This window comes from Eptatretus burgeri, unplaced genomic scaffold (genome assembly GCF_056783735.1).
Source record: "Eptatretus burgeri isolate ZD-2024b unplaced genomic scaffold, Ebu_testis_v1 Ebu_testis_scaffold_1309, whole genome shotgun sequence".
Classification (NCBI taxonomy): Eukaryota; Metazoa; Chordata; class Myxini; order Myxiniformes; family Myxinidae; genus Eptatretus; species Eptatretus burgeri.
The window spans coordinates 1-10,000 of record NW_028223258.1 but is presented as its reverse complement, the minus strand read 5'-3'; the positions used below and the strand labels follow the sequence as shown (position 1 = coordinate 10,000).

The 10,000-nt window shown below is 43.4% G+C and overlaps 1 protein-coding gene across 1 annotated transcript; it reads left to right on the top strand.

The window, feature by feature from the left end:
- Positions 1–2,703: 2,703 nt before the first annotated feature.
- LOC147006882 (uncharacterized) lies at positions 2,704–5,323 on the top strand. Its single transcript, XM_085867751.1, has 2 exons — positions 2,704–2,929; positions 3,323–5,323. Exons 1-2 carry the CDS (start codon positions 2,848–2,850, stop codon positions 4,327–4,329), a joined length of 1,089 nt encoding a protein of 362 aa, XP_085723877.1. The 5' UTR covers positions 2,704–2,847; the 3' UTR covers positions 4,330–5,323.
- The last annotated feature ends 4,677 nt before the right edge of the window (positions 5,324–10,000 follow it).

Genomic DNA, 10,000 nt, shown 5'->3' with positions numbered 1-10,000 from the left:
AAATCAAAATATATTTTATATTTTTGATTCTTCAAAGTGGCCACCCTTTGCCTTGATAAGAGCATTGCACACTCTTGGAATTCTTTCAACCAGCTTCATGAGGTAGTCACCTGGAATGCTTTTCCAACAGTCTTTAAGGAGTTCCCACATCACGGGTTGAGAGACATAATGTTGTCACTGCATTTTTGGCGAAATTGAATTAAATGGCTCTCATGTCTTTCAACATAATTTATCTTTCAGTGCAATATTGTTGTCACTGCAAATATCAACCCAGTCTTCTCATCTGAGTAAGATTAAAATATTGTAAACTACACACATCACAATGTGTTTGGAGCGAGATTATTGCAACTGTGCCAACATTCCCAAAATGCAATTATCCGTGCAATCCAAGAAGGCGAAGCGAAGGCAGTGGTTTTTTTTATTTATTTTTTTTTTTTTTTGTATACCTTGGTCGAGGCTCGTATGAGAGCTAACACACGACTCACAGCAAGGAGGCATGAGACAAGAGGGGCGGGAGTGGAAGGGACAAAACAGTGGGGAACAGACACATTAGGTGAACTGTGGAAGGGAGAGGGATGGGGATGGGACGGGGAAAATGGCGAAGAGAAGATGGACATTTCAGGGACTTTCAGGAAGGAAAGCAGGAGAAATGAAGGAAGTGGGCTTGGGTGGATTATTGGGGGTAGAAAAGATCGAGGATTTGGATGGGGGAAGATAAGAGGTGGTGGTGAACAGCTGTTTCGAAAGCCTGGAGGGAAGAATGGGAAAGAATAGAGTGAGGAAGTTTATTCCAAAGGCGGGAAAAAAGAGGAATGAAAGAGTGAAGATGAGCAGTGATTCGTGATTTTGGTAGTTTTACCAGAAGGGGTTGTTGGCGGACCTTGAGCGCCCTGTGGAAATGTGGTGGGGACAAATCGCAGAGAGAGCAGGGGGGCAAGGCTGGAGAGGAGTCGGTAGAAGACAGAAAGACCACCGACCAACCTGCGGTGATTGAGTGAGAGGCCCAAAGACTCAGCTTCATTGCGGGAGATGCCGATGATCTTAAATGCCCTGGTTTCGACAGCGTGAAGCCGAGAAAGGTGGGAGGCAGGAGCACCAGCCCAGAGGGGAGAGCAGTACTCCATCAGGCTACGGACAAAAGCTTTGTAAGTGGTCAGGACCTCAAGAGGGCCGAGGAAGGACTTAGCACGACGGAGGATTCCCAGTCGGCGACTGGCTTTTGAGGCGAGGTTGGAAATGTGACTTTCCCAGGAAAGGTCATGGCAGATAGTGAGACCTAGAAGCTTGAAAGAAAAGACTTCTTCCAGAGGATTGTTGAGAAAGTGGATGGGGGGGTTTTGTAAACGGTCCTTTCGAAGAGACGTAGTGAGAGTGTGAGATTTGTCTGGATTGAAAGACATGTTCCACGTGTTGGACCAGTTTGTGATTTTATCCAGATCTGCAGTGAGTGAAGAAGCTGCTGCTTGCTGGTCTGAGGGATGACAGATGGTACGGCAGAGGGTGGAGTCGTCGGCAAAGAGAAATAGAGGATTTTCCAGAGAGTCCGAGAGATCATTGATGAAAACCAGAAAAAGAACAGGGCCCAGAACGCTACCTTGAGGAACTCCAGCCTGCACAGGAAGAGGGGATGAAAGAACTCCATTTAGGGCCACACGTTGACTGCGACAGGAGAGGAAGTCTGCGAGCCATGAGTGGAGATGGCCTTGAATACCATGGGAAGAGAGTTTGGTGAGTAGGGCAGGGTGCCAGACTGTGTCAAAAGCATGTGATATGTCCAGGGATACGGCTCGGATTTCCTGTCTGGCATTGAGGACCTCCATCCATTGATGGGAGAGCAGAAGCAGCATATCCAGGGTAGAGTGACCTGGTCTGAAACCAAATTGATGATTGGAAATCAAGCCATTGGAGAAGAGGAAGGATTTCATATCTGAGGCGATGATGGATTCCATCACCTTGCTGATGATTGGGAGAAGGCTGATTGGTCTGTAGTTATAGGGATCTGTTTTTGCACCTTTTTTATGCAGGGCAGTGATGTTAGCAGATTTCCAAGCAGATGGCAGATGACCTTGGGCAAATGAGAGGGTGAATAGAACAGAGAGAGGGTGAGCAAGAGCAGAAGAGCAGGCTTTGAGGACACGTGGGCTGATGCCGTCTGGACCGGTTGCAGAATCTGACTCGAGGTTTGAAAGCAAGCTCTCCACCTTGTCAGGAGAAAAGGATACAGAGTCCAGGGACAGTTGGGTGCGACTGGGTAAAGTGGGTAGAGATAGTGATGGGTTTAGGACACAAGATTTAGCTGCAAACACCGAGTTTAGACATTCAGCTTTATCACGTGTGGAATCAGCAGTGCGGCCATTTGAGGTAAGGGAGGGGATGGAGGGGGAACATACACCAGAAACAGATTTGATTAAACGCCACCAGGATTTTGAGGAGGGAGAGAGGTTTGAGAGTTCAGACTTGAGATGAGAAAGATGTTGTTTTCTGGCTCTCCTGAGGGTAGATACACACTTGTTCCGAGCTTTGTGGAAAGAACTGAGATTGCCCTCAGTTGGGTTTGCTTTCCATGAGGCAAAGGCAAGTTGTTTCAGGACAACTGCCTCGCCACAAGCTTCAGTAAACCAAGGGCGGGAGGAAGGGTAAGACAACTGAACACGAGAGGGGATAAATCTGTGCATGAGGGAGAGCAAGTTTCTTTGAAAGAATTCCCAGGATGAGTTGATGTTTGAGAAAGTAGTGATAGGAGACCAGTCTGTAAGTTTGATGGCTGCTCGGAGACCCTGCCAGTCGGCTTGAGTGAAATGCCAGACTCGACGGCGGTGAGGTGGTTCTCTGATAACAGCCAGAGAGATGTCCACTTTGACAAGGACGTGGTCAGAAGAACCAATTGGAGCGAAGTTGAACAAAAAGCAAGCTGTTGCGGCGATTCTGGGTAAGTCCGCTCATAGTACTGACTTTTTTGTGAAGAAAATCCATAGAAAACATTAAAATTATATGTAATTATGTATTGCAAACTTTGAAGCTAACATGTTTTGTCCGCCAAGTAGTTTAGTTGTGCACGCATACAATAATTTTGTTCTCAAAGTCCATTGAAATATTCAGCACTTGTCGACCGAGTTTTAAATCACAAAATCCGTGTTTGGGATAGTTACACACGCACAGAAAGTGGTAAATCAATGTGATTCAAACTGCAAGCCTGTAAGTAGGTGTATAACTAATTTGTGGATGTGACTCACGTTACCAGTATTAGCCGACCGAGGTATTTTGATTCTGCATTATACACGCAGATACAATAATTTTGATCTTACTTTTTTCAAATATTCAGAGTTTATTGAAGAAGAAGGAGAAGAAACCACAAATGACCAGCAATCATCTCTCCCTCCGTCGCCTACACCTGTGACAGATGAGCTGCAATCACCTCTCCCTCCGTCGCCTACACCTGTGACAGATGAGCTGCAATCACCTCTCCCTCCATCGCCTACACCTGTGACAGATGAACTGCAATCACCTAAGGGGACAAGGAAACGAAAGCGAAAAGAAAAGACATGGAAACGGAATGTAAAAAGAAATGAGTACAATCAAGGTGTTGCAAAGAAGTACAAAGGTGAAAAAAAGACCAGACACGTGAAACTGGGCTGTGGTGAGAAATGCAAAAGAAAATGTGCAAAGTTTATCAATGAAGAGACACGCATGGCAATTTTCGAGCAGTTTTGGGGAATGAACAGTCACAAGGGGAGGAGGGACTTTGTTGTGTCACATGTCAGCTCGATGGCGAAAAACCGCTCGACCGGTGCTTCCAACAGACGAAAGCAGACATTTTTGTATTCTCTACCTTTGAATGGACAGAACGTGCAGGTCTGCAAAAAAATGTTCCTCTCCACCTTGGACGTGTCCGATGTTATGGTCCTGTACAACCTGAAGCAAACGAATACAGATATCATAAGACCAAGCTCCAAACCAGAGCCCAAGAATAAAACACCATCAGCACTTCTTGATGGCATAAGGCGCCACATCGAATCTTTTGCAAAAGTAGAAAGCCATTATTGCCGAGCAGACACGAAAAGAGAGTACCTTGAAGCCTCACTGAATATACGAATGATGTACCGATTGTACAAAGAAGAGACTGACACGGTTGCCCAGGTATCGGAGTACAAATATAGAGAAGTGTTTAACACCGAGTGCAATTTGTCTTTTCACCACCCAAGCAAAGACACTTGTGACACATGTGAAAAATTCCGGCTGAAAGAGACACAGACCGATGACGAGAAGGTGGAACATGACGCACATATATGTAGGAAACAGCAGGCAAAGGAAACAGCAGGCAAAGGATAGCAAAGCCGCAGATAAAGTTGACAGCAGCAAATTGGTGGCTGCGTTTGACCTTCAACAAGTCCTCACATGGCCGAAGTTGTCAGTGTCAAGTGCGTACTATTCACGCAAACTCAATCTGTACGACTTCACGATATTGAATTTACAAACTCTCCAAGGCAATTGTTTTACTTGGAATGAGTATGAATGTAACAGAGGTACAAATGACATTGCATCTGCAGTATGGATGTGGCTGAGTGACATAGAAGAAGGAGCCAAACATGTGGTATATTATAGCGATTGTTGTGGCGGACAAAACCGAAACAGGATTATGATATCCGCAATGTTGAAATTCTTGTGTGATTGCAAGAACATTACAACGATCAAACACAAGTATTTTGAGTCTGGCCACTCAAAAAAGGAATGCGATAACATGCACTCCACCATTCAAGCTCGGTACGCACATGGGGATGTATTCTTGACCTCCGCCTACCATGAGCACATGAAGTTAGCTCAGCACACGAAGCCCTACAAAGTCAGTGTTTTGGACCACAATGACATTTTTGACTTTTGCAAGCTGAATAATGACATCATGAAGAAAAATGCCTTCACTGGCATTCAGAAGGTGCATCACATCAAGTTTCAAAAGGAAGAGGGTTTGGTATCGGTGTCATTTGCTGACGAAATTGACGGTGACTTTGTTTTGAAACCGTTCTTCAAACGTGGCAAAATACAGAGCAGCTGGCGAGTCTACGACCTGTCCAAAGCCTACCATGCATCATGTGGAATTGATGACAACAAGAGGGAAGACCTCAGAAAGCTTGCACAGTTTCTGGTGTGGATTGCAGACCGTTTTATTTTTTCACTTTAATCAGTACTGTTGCTAATTTGTTTCACTGTATGTTTATTAAATGTGGTGATGAGGGTGTCGAACAAGATAATGTTCATAATTATGTTTCTTTTAAACAAAGCATCGTTTGTTGTTCACAAATAAAATGCAACATGCAGGTATGAGAAATGTCAGTCTTGTCGATTGGAGCTCTTGTTTCAGCTGGCATATTGCATGCACACAGCTTGTGTTATCTATTGGAGCATTATGATTGTATTTTGTATAGTGTGCTTAAACTCTGTAATATATAATTATTATACAATATTATAATAATGATAATATAATAATAAGTTGTATGATATAAAACGACGTTAAAGTGTCACCAAGATAATGAACAACAACATGATCATAAAAACAACAAGACACATTAAAGTAACGTCAGTGTGAGTTTCAAGGATAAAGTGTTGTATGTACACATTTTCATATCGCGTCATTGATTTTGAGAGCAAAATTGTTGTAAGTGTTTTAAAACGCACAAAAAACACTAAAATAATAATTCTTTTCATTAACATGTAACTTAAATATAATTATAATCTAATTTAGTTTATATTTAAGTGATTAAAAAGAAGTTTGATGTCATTAGTGATTTCACAGCACCCTTGAAACTTTCATTAGCGATTTGCAGGAAATGGGAAATTTTCAGTTACAATATTATGTCTCTCAACCCGCGACATATGCTGAGCACTTGTTGGCTGCCTTTCCTTCACTCTGCAGTCCAACTCATCCCAAACCATCTCAATTTGGTTTAGGTCAGGTTATTGTGGAGGCCAGTTTATCTGATGCAGCACTCCATCACTCTCCTTCTTGGTCAAATAGCCCTTACACAGACAGCATGGAGGTGTGTTTTGGGTCATTGTCCTGTTAAAAAAAAATAATGGTCCCACTAAGCGCAAACCAGATGGGATGGTGTATCGCTGCAGAATGCCCCTGGGAGCCATGCTGGTTAAGTGTGCCTTGTATTCGAAATAAATCGCCGACAGGTTCACCAGCAAAGCACCCCCGCACCATCACACCATCACACCCCCTCCGTCATGCTTGATGGTGGGAACCACACATGCAGAGATCATCCGTTCACCTTCACTGCGTCTCACAAAGACACAGTGGTTGGAACCATAAATCTCAAATTTGGACTCATCAAACCAAAGGACAGATTTCCACCGGTCCAATGTCCATTGCTCATGTTTCTTGGCCCAGGCAAGTCTTTTATTCTTATTTGTCTCCTTCAGTAGTGGTTTCTTTGCAGCAATCCGACCATGAAGGCTTGAGTCATGCAGTCTCCTTTGAACAGTTGATGTTGAGATGTGTCTGTTACTTGAACTCTGTGAAGCATTGACTTGGGCTGCAAACTGAGGTGCAGTTAATTGATCATTGCTGAGGCTGGTAACTCGAATAAACTTATCCTCTGCAGTGGAGGTAACTTCGGGTCTTCCTTTCTTGTGGCATTCCTCATGAGAGCCAGTTTCATCAGAGCACTTGATGGTTTTTGCCACTGCACTTGAAGGAACTTTCGAAGTTCTTGAAATTTTCTGTATTGACTGACCTTCATGTCTTAAAGTAATGATGGACTGTCGTTTCTCTTTGCTTAGTTGAGTTGTTCTTGCCATAATATGGACTACTACCAGTATAAACAAGATAATGGACTTTTACCAAATAGGGCTTTTTACTGTATATCAATCCCACCTTGTCACAACACAACTGATTGGTTTAAATGCATTAAGAAGAAATGAAATTCCCCAAATTATCTTTTAACAAGGCACATCTGAATGGAAATGCATTCCAGGTGACTTCCTCATGAAGCTGGTTGAGAGAATGCCGAGAGTGTGCAAAGCTGTCATCAAGGCATAGAGTGTCTACTTTGAAGAATGTAAAATATAAAATATATTTTCTTTGTTTAACACCTTTTTGGTCACTACATAATTCCATGTCTGTTATTTCATAGTTTTGATGTCTTTACCATTATTCTATAATCTAGAAAATAGTAAAAATAGAGAAAAACCTTTGACTGAGTGGGTGTGTCCAAACTTTTGACTGGTAGTGTGTGTGTGTGTGTGTGTGTGTGTGTGTGTGTGTGTGTGTGTGTGTGTGTGTGTGTGTGTGTGTGTGTGTGTGTGTGTGTGTGTGTGTGTGTGTGTGTGTGTGTGTGTGTGTGTGTGTGTGTGTGTGTGTGTGTGTGTGTGTGTGTATATATATCACATATATCACATATACGAGCAGGATACCAGTCTCCAATGGGTTCGTGGATGTCCCACCTCAAATGAGCAATTTTTTGGATGGTGTATTGATACAAATGTGAATTGAGCATAAAAATTCAGTGAGCAGATATCAGTGGGTGGAGCCGGTAACCTTGGCAACCTCGGTCCATTCCAGATTTCCAATGTACTGCTTGGGAACACCACTGATATTATGAAAGCTCAGCTGGGAAACCGTTTTTGGCTTGCCGCCTGACCGAAGATCGCTGAAATTCTTTCCATGCCAACCGACTACCACCAGGCACCTATCTCACTCCACAACACTTCTTCAGCCCCAACCCACCCCATCTCTCTATATTCCCCATAGCTTTGCTTTTGGAAATTTCCATTTAGTATTTCCCACAGTATTCCATTTCATTCTGGTTTCCCATTCGATTATCTGTAGATCAGTAGTTTGAGTTTCACTTTTCAACATCAGTTTCACTTTGTGATATCACTTTTTGATTTGTCATTGCAACTTGTGATGACTCAAATGGTGCATGAGATAGGTTGACAAAAACTATTCTGGGGGGATTTTTTTCCTGATTTTATAAGCGATCGAAAGTGTCTTATGGGTCTCAAAAGGTCAAAAAGTGTAGCCAAAAAGGGGAGTTTTTTTTGGAGATTGGAGGAGGTGGAGTGATGAGAGAGAGAGAGAGAGAGAGAGAGAGAGAGAGAGAGAGAGAGAGAGGAGAGGAGAGGAGAGGAGAGGAGAGGAGAGGAGAGGAGAGGAGAGGAGAGGAGAGGAGAGGAGAGGAGAGGAGAGGAGAGGAGAGGAGAGGAGAGGAGAGGAGAGGGTTGTAAAATGTCTAAGGGTTTAAAGGGTCTTGAAGGGGTTTAAATGGGTTTAAAGGGTGTGGTGAAAAGGAGTGAAGTTGTGTCGTAGTGAAATTAACTTGGGAGTGCAACACGACAATTATGGGCCAAATCACCTCATGACCGTTTCAAACCCCGACATGACCGTTTGGTGCATTGTGGTAAACAATGTGATCCTGTAACGTTTTCTTTTGGCAAATAACCTTGGGAGCTCAGAGGAGTCAGGTTACAAACAGACTTTTATTTTTCTAGACATATATATATACATATATATATATATATATATATATATATATATATATATATATATATATATATATATATATATATGGTAGCTCGAAAGCAACTTTACCCCTGATAAATTTCTCGCACTTCCCTCCGTCCCTTCCCCTCTGCCCGCGCCCCCTCGCCGGCTATGGTATGCTGCAACACTGACTCGAAGAATGATGGAGCACATACAGATACAATGACAACTTAATTATTTTAAGTTCTGTACAATAAAACCTATATATTAAAAGAGTTCAAGAACAATGCTTCACTGGGAAGGGGAAAGTGACTTTCAGGCTACCCTGTATTTGTGTGTGTAGATATATATGTATATATATATATATATATACACACACACACACACACACACACACACACACACACACACACACACACACACACACACACACACACACACACACACACACACACACACACACACACACACACACACACACACACACACAGTGGGGAGAACAAGTATTTGATACACTGCCGATTTTGCAGGTTTTCCCACTTACAAAGCACGTAGAGGTCTGTAATTTTTATCATAGGTACATTTCAACTGTGAAAGACGGAATCTAAAACAAAAATCCTGAAATCACACTGTATGATTTTTAAATAATTAATTTGCATTTTATTACGTGAAATAAGTATTTGATACATCAGAAAAACAGAACTTAATATTTCGTACAGAAACCTTTGTTTGCAATTACAGAGATCAGACGTTTCCTGTAGTTCTTAACCAGGTTTGCACAGACTGCAGCAGGGATTTTGGCCCACTCCTCCATACAGATCTTCTCCAGATCCTTCAGGTTTCGGGGCTGTCGCTGGGCAACACAGACTTTCAGCTCCCTCCAAAGATTTTCTATTGGGTCCAGGTCTGGAGACTGGCTTGGCCACTCCAGGACCTTGAAATGCTTCTTACGGAGCCGCTCCTTCGTTGCCCTGGCTGTGTGTTTCGGGTCGTCATTCTGGAAGACCCAGCCACACCCCATCTTCAATGCTCTTGTTGAGCGAAGGAGGTTTTTGGCCAAGAACTCGTGGTGATACATGGCCCCATCCATCCTCCCCTCAATACGGTGCAGTCGTCCTGTCCCCTTTGCAGAAAAGCATCCCCAAAGAATGATGTTTCCACCTCCATGCTTCACGGTTGGGATGGTGTTCTTGGGGTTGTACTCATCCTTCTTCTTCCTCCAAACACGGCGAGTGGAGTTTAAACCAAAACTCATCAGACCACATGACCTTCTCCCATTCCTCCTCTGGATCATCCAGATGGTCATTGGCAAACTTCAGACGGGCCTGGACATGCGCTGGCTTGAGCAGAGGGACATTGCGTGCGCTGCAGGATTTTAATCGATGACGGCGTAGTGTGTTACGTCTGGTTTTCTTTGATACTGTGGTCCCAGCTCTCTTCAGGTCATTGACCAGGTCCTGCCGTGTAGTTCTGGGCTGATCCAAAGTTTGCCAATGAGATCTTGGATGGATCAGACCG

Coding starts and splice junctions, on each gene's coding strand:
- LOC147006882 (XM_085867751.1), top strand. CDS start 2,848: ATGTCCACTTTGACAAGGACGTGGTCAGAAGAACCAATTGGAGCGAAG. Junction 2,930..3,322: donor AGCTGTTGCGGCGATTCTGG/GTAAGTCCGCTC, acceptor TCAAATATTCAG/AGTTTATTGAAGAAGAAGGA.